General features: G+C 44.8%; 1 protein-coding gene across 4 annotated transcripts in view; it reads right to left on the reverse strand.

Moving 5' to 3' along the window:
• SLC4A4 (solute carrier family 4 member 4) overlaps positions 1 to 19,806 on the reverse strand; it is a 262,656-nt gene that overhangs the window by 89,891 nt on the left and 152,959 nt on the right. For all 4 annotated transcript variants that reach the window (XM_044303049.1, XM_044303032.1, XM_044303059.1 and 1 more), the window contains exons 5-6: positions 5,719 to 5,879; positions 4,971 to 5,150 (exon numbers count right to left, since the gene is read on the reverse strand). In XM_044303049.1, the coding sequence (XP_044158984.1) occupies positions 4,971 to 5,150; positions 5,719 to 5,879 (341 nt within the window). The remainder of the gene's footprint in view (positions 1 to 4,970; positions 5,151 to 5,718; positions 5,880 to 19,806) is intronic.

Below are 19,806 nucleotides of genomic sequence, written 5' to 3' on the forward strand. Positions count from 1 at the left end.
TTATTTCATCTCCGTTTCAACAATACAGAGAGATTAAAGTAATCCAACTAAACAAAGAAAACTGAAGAAAAGTCTTTTCAAGATCTTCTGTAAATGTCATTCTACAAAAATGCCTATTCTAACTGAGGAAAAAGATAGGACACCCTTGCCCCTAATAGCGAGTGTTACCTCCTTTGGCTGAAATAACTGCAGTGAGACGGTTCTTGTAGCCATCTACCAGTCTTCGACATCGGTCTGAGGAAATTTTACCCCACTCCTCAATGCAGAACTTTTTCAGCTGTGAGATGTTTGAGGGGTTTCTTGCACGTACAGCCCTTTTCAAGTCACCCCACAGCATCTCAATGGGATTCAAATCTGGACTTTGACTTGGCCATTCCAGGACTCTCCATTTCTTCTTTTTCAGCCAATCTTTGGTTGATTTACTAGTATGTTTTGGGTCATTGTCATGTTGCATGGTCCAGTTCCGCTTCAGCTTTAATTTTCTAACTGATGGTCTCACATGTTCTTCAAGCACCTTCTGATACACAGTAGAATTCATCGTGGATTCTATGATGGTGAGCTGACCAGGTCCTGCTGCAGCAAAGCAGCCCCAAACCATGACACTTCCACCTCCATGCTTCACAGTTGGTATGAGGTTCTTTTCTTGGAATGCTGTGTTTGGTTTACGCCAAACATGTCCTCTGCTGTTGTGTCCAAATAATTCAATTTTGGACTCATCTGTCCAAAGAACATTATTCCAGAAGTCCTGGTCTTTGTCAACTTTATCTCTGGCAAATGTCAGTCTGGCCTCGATGTTTCTCTTGGAAAGCAAAGGTTTCCTCCTTGCACACCTCCCATGCAAGTTAAACTTGTACAGTCTCTTTCTGATTGTAGAGGCATGTACTTCTACATCAACAGTAGCCAGAGCCTGCTGTAGTTCTCGAGATGACACTTTAGGGTTTTTGGAGACCTCTTTTAGCATCTTGCGGTCTGCTCTTGGGGTGAACTTGCTGGGGCGACCAGTCCTGGGCATGTTGGCAGTTGTTTTGAAAGCCCTCCACTTGTAGACTATCTTCCGGACAGTGGAATGGCTGATTTCAAAATCTTTTGAGATCTTTTTAAATCCCTTCCCAGACTCATAGGCTGCTACAATCTTTTTTCTGAAGTCCTCTGACAGCTCTTTTGCTCTCACCATGGTGCTCACTCTCACTTCAACAGTCAGGAGCACACCAAACTAAATGTCTGAGGTTTAAATAGGGCAAGCCTCATTCAACATGCAGAGTAACGATCTACTAATTATGTGCACCTGGTGTGATATACCTGTGTGAGATCTGAGCCAATTTAAGAGGGAATACATGTGAGGGTGTCCTATCTTTTTCCTCAGTTAGAATAGGCATTTTTGTAGAATGACATTTACAGAAGATCTTGAAAAGACTTTTCTTCAGTTTTCTTTGTTTAGTTGGATTACTTTAATCTCTCTGTATTGTTGAAACGGAGATGAAATAACCTTTTATTAAAAATGTTACAAAAAACCACATGCTTTCAAAGGGTGTCCTAATTTTTTCACATGACTGTAGACCTAAGGATTGACTTGTTAGGGTAATTTCAGGTGGGGTGGATTTAGCAAGGATTTCTGGTATGGATTCCACACTGCAAATCCACAACAAGTTGCAGTACAATACATGTGGATAGAGTCTTTAAAATGCCATCCACATGTAGCAGAAGTTTCCCATGAGCATGCTGCCCATTTCCAAATATTCATTCTGTTGCATACCCAGTCAATGCTTAGGGATGATATTTGCTAAATCAAAATGTCGGCCCTTAAAGGAGTTTTCCAGTTATAATGATTTTAAAGAGGACCTTTCACCGAACCTGACATTGTGAACTAAGTATACAGACATGGAGAGCGGCGCCTGGGGATCTGACTGCACTTATTATTATCCCTGGGCGCTGCTCCGTTCTCCCGCTATGCCCTCCGGTATCTTCGGTCACTAGGTTATAGTAGGCGGAGATTTAGGTCACTAAGTTATAGTAGGCGGAGTCTGCCCTTGTTCTGCTGTAGCGCTGGCCAATTGCAGCGCAGAGCTCACAGCCTGGGAGGTTATTTTCTCCCAGGCTGTGAGCTCTGCGATGCGATTGGCCAGCGCTACAGCAGAACAAGGGCAGACTCCACCTACTATAACTTAGTGAGCGAAGATACTGGAGGGCATAGCGGGAGAACGGAGCGGCGCCCAGGGATAATAGTAAGTGCAGTGAGATCCCCGGGTGCCGCTCTCCATGTCTGTATACTTAGTTCACAGTGTCCTAATCGGTGAAAGGTCCTCTTTAAGCAAGTGCCAGCAGCCTGCCTCCCGCTTTGCTCCTCTGCACTACCTCCTCTGTATCCATCTTCCAGTTCCTGCACTGTTTACATCCGGTGGTGTATGGGCATGGTAACATGCCCCCCTCCAGCCATTGACTGGCTTCAGCTAAGCAGTGAAGTGCTGCTTGGGGCCACATCTCCGCTGAAACCAGTTATTGGCTGCAACGGTTCATGTGACCATGCCCATACACCACTGGATATAAGCAGTGCCGAGACTGGAAGATAGAGAGAACAGAGGCAGCATGGCGGACTGTAGCAGTGTGGAGCAGGTATGAAGTATGAGTCTTCTGTTTCAGCAGGCAGGCTGTGGGCACTTGCTTAAAAATCATTGTAACCAGAAAATCCTTTTAAGGGCTCATGCACACGAGTGTGTTTTTTGTCCACATCCGATCCGCATTTTTTGTGAGTCAGGAGCGGACCCATTCAATGGGGCTGCAAAAGAAGCAGACAGCACACTGTGTGTTGTCCGCATCCATATGTTCGTTCCGAAACCTCGCAAAACAATAGACCATGTCCTATTCTTATCCATTTTACAGACAAGGATAGGGAAGTTCTATAGAGAGCAGGATGTTCCATTCCACAAAATGCGGAACACACACGGCGGGTATATGTGTTTTGCGGACTGCAAAAATAGCTACAGCCATGTGCATGAGTCCTAAGTGTAACAGACTTGATTAAGTCAAACTTTTTGTTTTCATTCACTGACAGAGATCTTGAAAATGGTAATGCATTTAAACAAACAGTATATTACATATGGTATACGTACACAAATATGCTTTGCTTATATGAAGTCTGAAAACCCCTTTAATTGATGCTTACTGTTGCACTTTACCTTTCAGATCCACAGCTTGGTTAGAGCCAGGGAGAGTTAAATAAGTTTTAAAGTTGGCAAGAATCTGCATAATGTTTAGGGTTGGCAGGTGAAATCTGGATGGTAGGAGGAATTCACACCCACTGTATATTTATCTGTCTAGCATGGTCTGATCATTTCAAGCAGAGCAGCAATGCTTCGCTGTACTATTCCGAGGCTTTTTATAACTCAGCACTGAATGTAATGATTGATCAAGCTATCATACTAAGATACATATCTGCATATTATATAAAATATCATAGCTTACTAAACTACTAGAGGTAAATCAGTGCAGAATTAGTAATAAGCAAGCAATCTGTAGAGAGCCACATGTAATGGTGACATACAGTGTATGAATGGTCACTATTACATAAATTCCCTGGGATGCGTGAGGTCAGTAATGCCATGCTAATGAACGAGTGACAGGGTAATGCCAGTAGGATGGAAAGATACCGAAAACTAATTGTACAAATGCAAAACATATGTACAATCATACTTTCATTTTTATATTTTTGATATGTATTTGTGCTATTCACCATATGCAGGAATCATTGTGTATCATCATGCCATGATGATGTAGCGAGGCCCGTAGACAGGAACACGGTTAATGCGACATACGTATTTATGTGGACAGGTATGATCAACCTTACACCTTCTACATGCAACTCTACATGTATGCCAGGTGGTTGAGAATGGACTGACACGTTAGAAACACAAGTAGAAGCTCAGGTTGTCAACCCTTGGATGAACCACACAAATGAAGAAGCCTTGAAGTACCATGCTATTCACCTGAAAGGAAGGAGTTTTTCATCAAGCCCTCCTCTCTCCCTCCTATAATGTTCACAGTTTTAGAAGTTTAATGAAGAAGGAAAGACAAACTCTGGTTAATACATCATAACATGTCAAGAAATAATAACAGCTCTAAGCACCGGCACAATAGAATAGAATTGTAATATTCAGATTAAAATCAGATGCTTTTACTTAGATGGTTTACCACACCATTATGTTTTACGCTAGCGGGGTGTGCAAGTATGGATGGTCTCTCGCCTACTGAAACTGGTGGGAAATATGTAACCAACTGAAAGAACACTCACTATAACTCTCAACAATTTCAAGGGGGGGGGGGGGTATAAGCAGGGTCAAAACAGTATGGTCATGGGGGACCTATCAATAGATTATAAAACATTATGGGGGAAGTAATGTAGCCAACTACAAATCTTAAAATGTAGCCTTAAAGTGGTTTTCTCAACTTAGACATTTACGGCAAAGAGCCTCCTCAACTGTTCTCAGGACTCCAATAGACATGAATGGAGAGAGCAGCACATGCATAGCCATCTCTACACTCACCAAAGGATGGGAGTAAGGTACCCCCGTTCCAGAGATATGTACCAGTCCCAAAGGTGGGAACCACATTCATCAGATATGTACAGAATGTTCTGTGGAAAACCCTTTAAACAAATTGAAGCTCAAACTCTTTTGAACCACAAACCTTGAATTCGAGTTGAGGTTAATTCACAAAAGTTTTAAAAAGTGGTATACTCTTGTCCTAAAGTAATAGCAAACAGCTACATATTTACACTATGCAACACATCAAGACCTGAGCGGAAGAGCCTGCAGCCAGTCTGAATGCAATGGAATTGGCAACCCAACAGAGAGGTAAGTACCGACCAGGCTACCACAACAGGTCAGAAGGCTGCCAATTTTTTCAAAAGCCTAGAGGACAGCTTTAATATGAAATATAATTAAAAGCCAGGGAGCAAGGTCTGGCCTATACATTACCATTGTCCGGGTTGACAAACATCCTACTTGCACTGGAGACTGTTTTCCCTATGTCAGCCAAGGAACGCAAGTTGGATTTCTTTGTCTGATGTCGATGCTTCCTGAGAAGAGTGTAGGTGATCTTTTCCTTCATCTCTGGTTTCAATAGTCCTGTCTCAATCTGGTTATCAAGGATTTTTTCTGAAAAAATATATGGCAAGTAGTTTGATGAAGAACAATATTATTCATTTTTAGGCTTGACTGTGGTTTATGAGCCTATTATCTTCAAAGCTGCTGAATTAGTGATCAACCATTCTACTAGAACCAGTCTGTGTGTGGCCTGTGAGAACAAACACCTAAGGCTTAATTCAGCCATCCATGCTAAAAAATTATTCTTCCTTCAGCCGCAACACAGACAGTTTTAGGCAGCTGTCAGATGTGCAGGTTTCTGATGCCGTTTTTTAAGCCAAAATCAGGAGTGGATCACAAAAAGAGCTAACATATTAAAGACATATAGTACTTGTCTTTTTTAAATCCATTTCTGGTTTTGGCTTAAAAAACTGCACCAAAAAAACCTCAACGTGTGGCAGAACCCTCAATGTGCGATGAGGTCTGTATGTTTGTGTATTACTTGGCGGCAGCCAGAGATTATTGTCACCGATGGTCTTCAGGTCCATGTTCAGGGAGACACGGACCAAAGTGGTGCATGCCCTGAGCTCCTCTCGCATAATGTATAGGAACAAAGCATAAAAATCAATAAGCGACTTACCAACTACTTGTGGGAGTGAATTGGCTTCTAGGTCAAGTAGTATTGTCCCTTTTTCAATACATGTTCTCAGTTCAAACAGGCTGTGCAAGGAAAGTGTGGCAACATGGGGCTTACTCCACCTTTCTCCACCCTGCTCCACTTTTTCTTCAAACTTTATCCATCTAAAATTTAAAGAAAATACGTTATTTCATATTGTATACTACGATGTAGTAAAATCCCTACATAGCTTCAAAGCTGCATAACGTTGTGCAATGGGAAGGGGTAGGATAAGTACAGAGGTATCCTTCCTTATCTCTACTATTGGCTCACATCCCAAGATAAATGGCGTGAAATGACCAGTTTGGAAAAAACAATATGCATTAATTTGTTTTTGTTTTTTCATTCCAATCTGGTCATCTTGTGCCACTAATCTCATAATATCTCAAGCCAAGATGAGATATAAGGAAGTACACCAGGAAAATATTATGATTAAGGAAATATATTAATTATTTCTACTATTCTTTGCACATGAAGCACATTTCAAGGGGGTCTCTAAAATGATAGAAACAAGTGTATCATTTAAAGTAGATCTAGTTAGATAATATATTTTCTATCAAGAGCCCATCCACGAAGACTATAGAACAGGGCTGGCCAACCTGCGGCTCTCCAGCTGTTGCAAAACTACAACTCCCAGCATGCCTAGACTGCTTACAGCTATCAGCCTACAGCAGGGCATGATGGGAAATGTAGTTTTAGGTTGGCCAGCCCTGCTATAGAACATTAACATAATTTGAAGGTGAAATTAGAGCTAGGTATTTTTCAATCAATAGGATGGCAATTAGGTGTGAGTGAGCGACCTGTATTATTCAAAGACCAGAGATTTATCAAAGTCCGATCTGCACAAAACATTTGTGAAAGTGTATCAATATTAGATTCACCACAACTAGAGATCAGCAAAAAATACACCTGGTTTGAGATTTGCTTTGAATTCAATATGTTCCCGAATCTCCAATAATGTCTTGCCTTGACTTGCTGCCAGCTAATAGAGAAAATACAGGCCTATATTCTCTCAGTAGATAACAACTTAGTCTAAAGCCTGTATTAGACAGGCAGATCAGCACAAGATTGTCGGGAGGGGAGTGTTCCCTCTCAGCAATCACTAACTAGCTAGTGGAAGAGACTGCTGCTATTGCATGTAACAATCTCCTCTGCAGCATGGCGAGGAGCGATCGCTATGCCATCGCTTGTCCCCATACTGTCTAGTGGTTTGCCGGTGGCAGATCGATATTAGACAGCACGGTCTGCCTCTGGCAAGCAGTGATTTTTAAGCAGAATTGCTTGATGAACAAGTGTTTGCTCGTTCATTGGGCAATTGGGGGTAGTATTACACTGCAAGATGATCGCTAACGAGCGTTCACACCGCTTATCGGCTGAAATATCGACCAGTGTAATACAGTCTTAAGGCTGGCCGTACACGTTGGATAGCATGCATGCATGTGTTTAACAATGAGAACCAAAGGATCAGGTGTGTTATCTAACAGCCCAATATTTTTCCACAAGAACTGCCATCGAAGGAAACCCCCATAAGCAATAGATGGTTGACCAATCTTGTTGAAATCATTGGGTTTAGGTGACATTTATTTAATGTGTATGGTCAGCTTAAATAGTAACTAAACCTTTGTTGAAAACACAAAGGAGTACGAGCGCCTTCAGAGCAGAGTTCAGAATCCATAGAAACTACATGGGATCTGTATTTCACATGCTCAGACAGTCGAGCAGAGGCGATGAAAGCCATAAAGGCAGATCATTCTTTGCAGAGCTTCTGTTTCTTCAATTTATTTTTTTTTCTAAAGTTTTAGGTGCCTTTTAAAACTTTGTTCACATTTGCATCAGAGGCTCTACGTGGACAACGGGCACTGTAGGTCAATAAGGTCAGTTGGGTGCCATTGGTATATTTCATACGATGGATTGGTAGATTGTTGCAGCTTCTATCATAAACACCACAAATGTGAACAGAACCTTCCCAAATCCTTTTTCTCTCCTCAAAAGTTAATAAAGTGTAAAATCAAACAAAAAATTATCGAACTGTATTCCCGCTATAAAAAAAAAAAAAAACAATGGAGTCCATCTAGCAATATACTGTATATCTGGATTTAGGGTTGTATATAAATCAGTATTCTCCCCATAAACATTAGTAGTCTGAAACATAAATCTGTATTTTTAGACTGACTTAGACTGACTATGGACCTCTTATAGAGAGATTACATATACATATTATGTATCAATATTTTTAGACTCCATTCAATAATTTGTTGTACTTGGCTATCTCTGGCAGTCTTATAAAGGTGAATGGAGTGATCAGTGGGGGCCACAGCAGCAGTCAAAACCCCGCCAATCAGCCACTGGTTAGTTATTACCTTGGGATAGCCTCTTTAAGGATATCCATATTATGTTCTTTGAAGGTTGTTCATACTAATGAAGTACTAGAATGATGTTTAGTTACAGATACATTATACAGCTTAAGATTTACTTCTGCAGAGATTGATAAGGACTGAGGATGAGAAAAACTTGTCTAACCAGCTGTAGAACAGTGCAAAGGTTAAACTTGTACTTCTTTTACACTGACAATTAACCTCATAAGTGCCGACTTTAAGAGGTGGGATCACCTGTACAGGGTCAATAGCTGCACCTTACAAATACACTCAATAAAGTGAGAATGTACCAAGAAGTGCAGATTGGGCAATCATGAAGAGCATATTTTATTTGACATCCAAGGAACTTAAAGCAGTCAGATAAGCAACGGGGCATTTCCAATATTAGTCGTTTTCAAGGTTAAAAGGCTAATATTTATTTTTAATTCAATGTTATAGAAACTCCAGTTACAATATAATCATATTTGCCTTATAAACAAATGTTCATTTTAAATGGAGCGGCGCCACAGAACATTTTGAATGTGGGAAAAGGTTTTGAACTTTATACCCCCCCCGTCTCCTTGCAAAACAATACATCCTGGATAACCACTTTAATGCATTTATTAGGCTGGGTTCATATGATGCTTGTTTGGATAGATATTTTAAAAATAAAATAACTTTCCATATTAGGAATTCTGGGACAACCAGAACTTTCTGGTTCCTTAAAGGCTATGGGAACCTATGAGGCTGCATTTTCTTTTTATGCCCTAACGTTGTTCATAGCCTTTAAAGAGTTTGTCTCATGATGATAACTCTTGACTAGGGATGAGCGAACTCGAACTGTATAGTTCGGGTTCGTACCGAATTTTGGGGTGTCCGTGACACGGACCCGAACCCGGACATTTTCGTAAAAGTCCGGGTTCGGGTTCGGTGTTCGTCGCTTTCTTCGCGCTTTTGTGACGCTTTCTTGGCGCTTTTTGAAAGGCTGCAAAGCAGCCAATCAACAAGCGTCATACTACTTGCCCCAAGAGGCCATCACAGCCATGCCTACTATTGGCATGGCTGTGATTGGCCAGAGCACCATGTGACCCAGCCTCTATTTAAGCTGGAGTCACATAGCGCCGCCCGTCACTCTGCTCTGATTAGCGTAGGGAGAGGTTGCGGCTGCGACAGTAGGGCGAGATTAGGCAGATTAACTCCTCCAAAGGACTTGATTAACTGATCGATCTGCAGCTGTGGATCATTGAGCTGCTGATCCTCAATTGCTCACTGTTTTTAGGCTGCCCAGACCGTTTGTCAGTCACATTTTTCTGGGGTGATCGGCGGCCATTTTGTGTCTTGTGGTGCGCCAGCACAAGCTGCGACCAAGTGCATTTAACCCTCAATGGTGTGGTTGTTTTTTGGCTAAAGCCTACATCAGGGTGAAGCTGTCACACCAAGTGCATTTAACCAGCAATAGTCTGTTTATTTTTTGGCCATATACTACATCAGGGGCAAGCTGCGCCCGTCACCAAGTGCATTTAACCCTCAATGGTGTGGTTGTTTTTTGGCTAAAGCCTACATCAGGGTGAAGCTGTCACACCAAGTGCATTTAACCAGCAATAGTCTGTTTATTTTTTGGCCATATACTACATCAGGGGCAAGCTGCGCCCGTCACCAAGTGCATTTAACCCTCAGTAGTGTGGTTGGTCAAGCTATCACACCAAGTGCATTTAACCAGCAATAGTCTGTTCATTTTTTGGCCATATACTAAATCAGGGGCAAGCTGCGCCCGTCACCAAGTGCATTTAACCAGCAATAGTCTGTTCATTTTTTGGCCATATACTACATCAGGGGCAAGCTGTGCCCATCACCAAGTGCATTTAACCAGCAATAGTGTGGTTATTTTTTGGCCATATCCCAGTCTAATTCTGTCACTAAATCCATACCGGTCACCCAGCGCCTAAATACTAGGCCTCAAATTTATATCCCGCTAAATCTCTCGTTACCGCTGTCCTGTTGTGGCTGGGAAAGTTATTTAGTGTCCGTCAAAGCACATTTTTTGTTCTGGGTTGAAATACAATTCCCAATTTAGCAATTTAAAAATTTAGTGGTTTCTGCTGTATCAGAGCTATTTGAAATCTATCCCTAAAAGGGTATATAATATTCAAGGTGCACATAGGGTCATTCAGAATAACTTCACACACCCGCTACTGTGCATTTCCAAGTCTAATTCTGTCACTAAACCCATACCTGTCACCCAGCGCCTAAATACTAGCCCTCAAATTTATATCCAGCTAAATCTGTCCTTAGTGCTGTAGCTGGGCGAGTTATTTAGTGTCCGTTCAAGCACATTTCTTGTTCTGGGTTGAAATACAATTCCCAATTTAGCAATTTCATAATTTAGTGGTTTCTGCTATATCAGAGCTATTTGAAATCTATCCCTAAAAGGGTATATAATATTCAAGGTGCACATTGGGTCATTCAGAATAACTTCACACACACCCGCTACTGTGTATTTCCAAGTCTAATTCTGTCACTAAACCCATACCTGTCACCCAGCGCCTAAATACTAGGCCTCAAATTTATATCCTGCTAAATCTGTCCTTAGTGCTGTAGCTGGGCGAGTTATTTAGTGTCCGTTCAAGCACATTTCTTGTTCTGGGTTGAAATACAATTCCCAATTTAGCAATTTCATAATTTAGTGGTTTCTGCTATATCAGAGCTATTTGAAATCTATCCCTAAAAGGGTATATAATATTCAAGGTGCACATTGGGTCATTCAGAATAACTTCACACACACCCGCTACTGTGTATTTCCAAGTCTAATTCTGTCACTAAATCCATACTGGTCACCCAGCGCCTAAATACTAGGCCTCAAATTTATATCCAGCTAAATCTGTCCTTAGTGCTGTAGCTGGGCGAGTTATTTAGTGTCCGTTCAAGCACATTTCTTGTTCTGGGTTGAAATACAATTCCCAATTTAGCAATTTCATAATTTAGTGGTTTCTGCTATATCAGAGCTATTTGAAATCTATCCCTAAAAGGGTATATAATATTCAAGGTGCACATTGGGTCATTCAGAATAACTTCACACACACCCGCTACTGTGTATTTCCAAGTCTAATTCTGTCACTAAACCCATACCTGTCACCCAGCGCCTAAATACTAGGCCTCAAATTCATATCCAGCTAAATCTGTCGTTAGTGCTGTAGCTGGGCGAGTTATTTAGTGTCCGTTCAAGCACATTTCTTGTTCTGGGTTGAAATACAATTCCCAATTTAGCAATTTCATAATTTAGTGGTTTCTGCTATATCAGAGCTATTTGAAATCTATCCCTAAAAGGGTATATAATATTCAAGGTGCACATTGGGTCATTCAGAATAACTTCACACACACCCGCTACTGTGTATTTCCAAGTCTAATTCTGTCACTAAACCCATACCTGTCACCCAGCGCCTAAATACTAGGCCTCAAATTCATATCCAGCTAAATCTGTCGTTAGTGCTGTAGCTGGGCGAGTTATTTAGTGTCCGTTCAAGCACATTTCTTGTTCTGGGTTGAAATACAATTCCCAATTTAGCAATTTCATAATTTAGTGGTTTCTGCTATATCAGAGCTATTTGAAATCTATCCCTAAAAGGGTATATAATATTCAAGGTGCACATTGGGTCATTCAGAATAACTTCACACACACACGCTTCTGTGCATTTCCAAGTCTAATTCTGTCACTAAATCCATACCGGTCACCCAGCGCCTAAATACTAGGCCTCAAATTTATATCCCGCTGAATTTGAATACAATACATTGGGCCAAATAATATATTTGTTGTTGTGGTGAACCATAACAATGAGAAAAACATCTAGTAAGGGACGCGGACGTGGACGTGGACATGGTCGTGGTGGTGTTAGTGGACCCTCTGGTGCTGGGAGAGGACGTGGCCGTTCTGCCACATCCACACGTCCTAGTGTACCAACTACCTCAGGTCCCAGTAGCCGCCAGAATTTACAGCGATATATGGTGGGGCCCAATGCCGTTCTAAGGATGGTAAGGCCTGAGCAGGTACAGGCATTAGTCAATTGGGTGGCCGACAGTGGATCCAGCACGTTCACATTATCTCCCACCCAGTCTTCTGCAGAAAGCGCACAGATGGCGCCTGAAAACCAACCCCATCAGTCTGTCACATCACCCCCATGCATACCAGGGAAACTGTCTCAGCCTCAAGTTATGCAGCAGTCTCTTATGCTGTTTGAAGACTCCGCTGGCAGGGTTTCCCAAGGGCATCCACCTAGCCCTTCCCCAGCGGTGAAAGACATAGAATGCACTGACGCACAACCACTTATGTTTCCTGATGATGAGGACATGGGAATACCACCTCAGCATGTCTCTGATGATGACGAAACACAGGTGCCAACTGCTGCGTCTTTCTGCAGTGTGCAGACTGAACAGGAGGTCAGGGATCAAGACTGGGTGGAAGACGATGCAGGGGACGATGAGGTCCTAGACCCCACATGGAATGAAGGTCGTGCCACTGACTTTCACAGTTCGGAGGAAGAGGCAGTGGTGAGACCGAGCCAACAGCGTAGCAAAAGAGGGAGCAGTGGGCAAAAGCAGAACACCCGCCGCCAAGAGACTCCGCCTGCTACTGACCGCCGCCATCTGGGACCGAGCACCCCAAAGGCAGCTTCAAGGAGTTCCCTGGCATGGCACTTCTTCAAACAATGTGCTGACGACAAGACCCGAGTGGTTTGCACGCTGTGCCATCAGAGCCTGAAGCGAGGCATTAACGTTCTGAACCTGAGCACAACCTGCATGACCAGGCACCTGCATGCAAAGCATGAACTGCAGTGGAGTAAACACCTTAAAACCAAGGAAGTCACTCAGGCTCCCCCTGCTACCTCTTCTGCTGCTGCCGCCTCGGCCTATTCTGCTGCTGCCGCCTCGGCCTCTTCCTCCGCCTCTGGAGGAACGTTGGCACCTGCCGCCCAGCAAACAGGGGATGTACCACCAACACCACCACCACCACCTCCGTCACCAAGCGTCTCAACCATGTCACACGCCAGCGTTCAGCTCTCCATCTCACAAACATTTGATAGAAAGCGTAAATTCCCACCTAGCCACCCTCGATCCCTGGCCCTGAATGCCAGCATTTCTAAACTACTGGCCTATGAAATGCTGTCATTTAGGCTGGTGGACACAGACAGCTTCAAACAGCTCATGTCGCTTGCTGTCCCACAGTATGTTGTTCCCAGCCGGCACTACTTCTCCAAGAGAGCCGTGCCTTCCCTGCACAACCAAGTATCCGATAAAATCAAGTGTGCACTGCGCAACGCCATCTGTGGCAAGGTCCACCTAACCACAGATACGTGGACCAGTAAGCACGGCCAGGGACGCTATATCTCCCTAACTGCACACTGGGTAAATGTAGTGGCAGCTGGGCCCCAGGCGGAGAGCTGTTTGGCGCACGTCCTTCCGCCGCCAAGGATCGCAGGGCAACATTCTTTGCCTCCTGTTGCCACCTCCTCCTTCTCGGCTTCCTCCTCCTCTTCTTCCACCTGCTCATCCAGTCAGCCACACACCTTCACCACCAACTTCAGCACAGCCCGGGGTAAACGTCAGCAGGCCATTCTGAAACTCATATGTTTGGGGGACAGGCCCCACACCGCACAGGAGTTGTGGCGGGGTATTGAACAACAGACCGACGAGTGGTTGCTGCCGGTGAGCCTCAAGCCCGGCCTGGTGGTGTGTGATAATGGGCGAAATCTCGTTGCAGCTCTGGGACTAGCCAATTTGACGCACATCCCTTGCTTGGCGCATGTGCTGAATTTGGTGGTGCAGAAGTTCATTCACAACTACCCCGACATGTCAGAGCTGCTGCATAAAGTGCGGGCCGTCTGTTCGCGCTTCCGGCGTTCACATCCTGCTGCTGCTCGCCTGTCTGCGCTACAGCGTAACTTCGGCCTTCCCGCTCACCGCCTCATATGCGACGTGCCCACCAGGTGGAACTCCACCTTGCACATGCTGGACAGACTGTGCGAGCAGCAGCAGGCCATAGTGGAGTTTCAGCTGCAGCACGCACGGGTCAGTCGCACTACAGAACAGCACCACTTCACCACCAATGACTGGGCCTCCATGCGAGACCTGTGTGCCCTGTTGCGCTGTTTCGAGTACTCCACCAACATGGCCAGTGGCGATGACACCGTTATCAGCGTTACAATACCACTTCTATGTCTCCTTGAGAAAACACTTAGGGCGATGATGGAAGAGGAGGTGGCCCAGGAGGAGGAGGAGGAGGAGGAAGAGGGGTCATTTTTAGCACTTTCAGGCCAGTCTCTTCGAAGTGACTCAGAGGGAGGTTTTTGGCAACAGCAGAGGCCAGGTACAAATGTGGCCAGCCAGGGCCCACTACTGGAGGACGAGGAGGACGAGGATGAGGAGGAGGTGGAGGAGGATGAGGATGAAGCATGGTCACAGCGGGGTGGCACCCAACGCAGCTCGGGTCCATCACTGGTGCGTGGCTGGGGGGAAAGGCAGGACGATGACGATACGCCTCCCACAGAGGACAGCTTGTCCTTAACCCTGGGCAGCCTGGCACACATGAGCGACTACATGCTGCAGTGCCTGCGCAACGACAGCAGAGTTGCCCACATTTTAACCTGTGCGGACTACTGGGTTGCCACCCTGCTGGATCCACGCTACAAAGACAATGTGCCCACCTTACTTCCTGCACTGGAGCGTGATAGGAAGATGCGCGAGTACAAGCGCACGTTGGTAGACGCGCTACTGAGAGCATTCCCAAATGTCACAGGGGAACAAGTGGAAGCCCAAGGCCAAGGCAGAGGAGGAGCAAGAGGTCGCCAAGGCAGCTGTGTCACGGCCAGCTCCTCTGAGGGCAGGGTTAGCATGGCAGAGATGTGGAAAACTTTTGTCAACACGCCACAGCTAACTGCACCACCACCTGATACGCAACGTGTTAGCAGGAGGCAACATTTCACTAACATGGTGGAACAGTACGTGTGCACACCCCTCCACGTACTGACTGATGGTTCGGCCCCATTCAACTTCTGGGTCTCTAAATTGTCCACGTGGCCAGAGCTAGCCTTTTATGCCTTGGAGGTGCTGGCCTGCCCGGCAGCCAGCGTTTTGTCTGAACGTGTATTCAGCACGGCAGGGGGCGTCATTACAGACAAACGCAGCCGCCTGTCTACAGCCAATGTGGACAAGCTGACGTTCATAAAAATGAACCAGGCATGGATCCCACAGGACCTGTCCGTCCCTTGTCCAGATTAGACATTAACTACCTCCCCATAACCATATATTATTGGACTCCAGGGCACTTCCTCATTCAATCCTATTTTTATTTTCATTTTACCATTATATTGCGAGGCTACCCAAAGTTGAATGAACCTCTCCTCTGCCTGTGTGCTAGGCCTAAATATATGCCAATGGACTGTTGCAGTGGTGGCTGACATGAAGCCTGATTCTCTGCTATGACATGCAGACTAATTCTCTGCTGACATGAAGCCAGATTGTCTGTTACGGGACCTCTCTCCTCTGCCTGGGTGCTGGGCCTAAATTTATGACAATGGACTGTTGCAGTGGTGGCTGACGTGAAGCCTGATTCTCTGCTATGACATGCAGACTGATTCTCTGCTGACATGAAGCCAGATTGTCTGTTACGGGACCTCTCTGCTCTGCCTGTGTGCTAGGCCTAAATATATGCCAATGGACTGTTGCAGTGGTGGGTGACGTGAAGCCTCATTCTCTGCTATGACATGCAGACTGATTCTCTGCTGTCATGAAGCCAGATTGTCTGTTACGGGACCTCTCTGCTCTGCCTGTGTGCTAGGCCTAAATATATGCCAATGGACTGTTGCAGTGGTGGGTGACGTGAAGCCTCATTCTCTGCTATGACATGCAGACTGATTCTCTGCTGACATGAAGCCAGATTGTCTGTTACGGGACCTCTCTCCTCTGCCTGTGTGCTAGGCCTAAATATATGCCAATGGACTGTTGCAGTGGTGGCTGACGTGAAGCCTCATTCTCTGCTATGACATGCAGACTGATTCTCTGCTGACATGGAAGCCAGATTGTCTGTTACGGGACCTCTCTCCTCTGCCTGGGTGCTGGGCCTAAATTATGACAATGGACTGTTGCAGTGGTGGCTGACGTGAAGCCTGATTCTCTGCTATGACATGCAGACTGATTCTCTGCTGACATGAAGCCAGATCCTCTGTTACGGGACCTCTCTCCTCTGCCTGGGTGCTGGGCCTAAATTTATGACAATGGACTGTTGCAGTGGTGGCTGACGTGAAGCCTGATTCTCTGCTATGACATGCAGACTGATTCTCTGCTGACATGAAGCCAGATTCTCTGTTACGGGACCTCTCTCCTCTGCCTGGGTGCTGGGCCTAAATTATGACAATGGACTGTTGCAGTGGTGGGTGACGTGAAGCCTCATTCTCTGCTATGACATGCAGACTGATTCTCTGCTGTCATGAAGCCAGATTGTCTGTTACGGGACCTCTCTGCTCTGCCTGTGTGCTAGGCCTAAATATATGCCAATGGACTGTTGCAGTGGTGGGTGACGTGAAGCCTCATTCTCTGCTATGACATGCAGACTGATTCTCTGCTGACATGAAGCCAGATTGTCTGTTACGGGACCTCTCTCCTCTGCCTGTGTGCTAGGCCTAAATATATGCCAATGGACTGTTGCAGTGGTGGCTGACGTGAAGCCTCATTCTCTGCTATGACATGCAGACTAATTCTCTGCTGACATGAAGCCAGATTGTCTGTTACGGGACCTCTCTCCTCTGCCTGGGTGCTGGGCCTAAATATTATGACAATGGACTGTTGCAGTGGTGGCTGACGTGAAGCCTGATTCTCTGCTATGACATGCAGACTGATTCTCTGCTGACATGAAGCCAGATCCTCTGTTACGGGACCTCTCTCCTCTGCCTGGGTGCTGGGCCTAAATTTATGACAATGGACTGTTGCAGTGGTGGGTGACGTGAAGCCTGATTCTCTGCTATGATATGAAGACTGATTCTCTGCTGACATGAAGCCAGATTGTCTGTTACGGGACCTCTCTCCTCTGCCTGGGTGCTGGGCCTAAATATATGCCAATGGACTGTTGCAGTGGTGGCTGACGTGAAGCCTCATTCTCTGCTATGACATGCAGACTGATTCTCTGCTGACATGAAGCCAGATTGTCTGTTACGGGACCTCTCTCCTCTGCCTGGGTGCTGGGTAGTGTTGAGCGCGAATATTCGAAAAGCAAATTTTTTTCGCGAATATCGCAACTTCGCGATTTCGCGAATATTTCGAATATAGTGCTATATATTCGTAAAAACAAATATTCGTTTTTTGTTTTTCCCCCCCCCCCCCCACAAAATTACAGTACACATATAATTGATTGTTTCCCAAAGGTCCAACAGCTCAGATCTTACTCACATTGCCTAGAAAGTGATTGAGGCGCGAATCTTCGTAAGGCGATTTTATTAGCGCACATGCGAATATCGGCACGTCCCAGAACAGAGGCAAAGGGCTTTGCATTCATACATTAGTGAATTGAGTTGCGAATCTTCGTAAGGCGATTTTATTAGCGCACATGCGAATATCTACACTTGTCCCAGAACAGAGGCAAAGGGCTTTGCATTCATACATTAGTGATTGAATTGAGCTGCGAATCTTCGTAAGGCGATTTTATTAACGCAAATGCAAATATCTACACTTGTCCCCAGAACAGAGAGGCAAAGGCCTGTGCATTCATATAGTATAGCACCATATTCGCGAATACGTAGAACTTCGTAAAATTCGATTTACGAATATTCGTATTTTTTATTTTACTTTCCACCTTACAGATTACATTGATCTGTACTCTGTCAACTACTGTCATCACCCCCCACTGTATCTCGATTGATTCCCAAAAGTCTCACATTCCCTAGAAAGTGATTGAGGTGCGAATCTTCGTAAGGCGATTTTATTAGCGCACATGCGAATATCTACACTTGTCCCAGAACAGAGGCAAAGGGCATTGCATTCATACATTAGTGATTGAATTGAGTTGCGAATCTTCGTAAGGCGATTTCATTAGCGCACATGTGAATTTTGCATAGCATATGTATTATGCGATGCGAAAATTCGAATTATCGCATATGCGAAATAATAACGAATTTGAATGAATCGCGAATATTTTACGAATATTCTTTCGAATATTCACAAAATTTCGCGAATTCGAATATGGGACATGCCGCTCAACACTAGTGCTGGGCCTAAATTTATGACAATGGACTGTTGCAGTGGTGGGTGACGTGAAGCCTGATTCTCTGCTATGACATGCAGACTGATTCTCTGCTGACATGAAGCCAGATTCTCTGTTACGGGACCTCTCTCCTCTGCCTGTGTGTGTGCTGGGCCTAAATATATGCCAATGGACTGTTGCAGTGGTGGCTGACGTGAAGCCTCATTCTCTGCTATGACATGCAGACTGATTCTCTGCTGACATGAAGCCAGATTCTCTGTTACGGGACCTCTCTCCTCTGCCTGTGTGTGTGCTGGGCCTAAATATATGCCAATGGACTGTTGCAGTGGTGGCTGACGTGAAGCCTCATTCTCTGCTATGACATGCAGACTAATTCTCTGCTGACATGAAGACAGATTCTCTGTTACGGGACCTCCCTCCTCTGCCTGGGTGCTGGGCCTAAATATATGCCAATGGACTGTTGCAGTGGTGGCTGACGTGAAGCCTCATTCTCTGCTATGACATGCAGACTAATTCTCTGCTGACATGAAGACAGATTCTCTGTTACGGGACCTCTCTCCTCTGCCTGGGTGCCGGGGCCTAAATATCTGAGAATGGACTGTTCCAGTGGTGGGTGACGGGAAGCCAGATTCTCTGCTATGGAACCTCTCTCCAATTGATTTTGGTTAATTTTTATTTATTTAATTTTTATTTTAATTAATTTCCCTATCCACATTTGTTTGCAGGGGATTTACCTACATGTTGCTGCCTTTTGCAGCCCTCTAGCTCTTTCCTGGGCTGTTTTACAGCCTTTTTAGTGCCGAAAAGTTCGGGTCCCCATTGACTTCAATGGGGTTCGGGTTCGGGACGAAGTTCGGATCGGGTTCGGATCCCGAACCCGAACATTTCCGGGATGTTCGGCCGAACTTCTCGAACCCGAACATCCAGGTGTTCGCTCAACTCTACTCTTGACCTTATGCCTTTACCCTAATAAGGCATATATACATCAGACAGGATGCCCCCCCAGTTTACAGCCAAGGCCTTTACATGTATGACATTGACAGCTATATATTTGAATGGCCTCTGTAATGCTACAGGTGATAAAATGGGGTTATAGAAGATAAGTCTGTGACCATCAGGGGATTGCTACCCTGGCTTCTACAATATAAAAAATTTGTCTTAAAGGGCATCTGTCAGCAGATTTGTACCTAAGAAACTGACTGACCGGTTACACGAGCGCTTGGCAGCTGAAGGCATATGTGTTGGTCCCATGTACATGTTAAATGATGTTTAAATATATGCAAATGAGCCTTTAGGAGCAATTGGCTCAGCTCTCTGTGCAATGGCAATGCCCCCATTGCTCCTAGAGGCTCATTATAATATATTAAAATATCATTTTTCTCAGTCTTTTTATAGTTAGTGCATTTCAACAGGAGAGCCAGATTATATGATAGAGTGAGACTATTTTAGGAGGGG

Source organism: Bufo gargarizans, chromosome 1 (assembly GCF_014858855.1).
Source record: "Bufo gargarizans isolate SCDJY-AF-19 chromosome 1, ASM1485885v1, whole genome shotgun sequence".
NCBI classification, from domain to species: domain Eukaryota; kingdom Metazoa; phylum Chordata; class Amphibia; order Anura; family Bufonidae; genus Bufo; species Bufo gargarizans.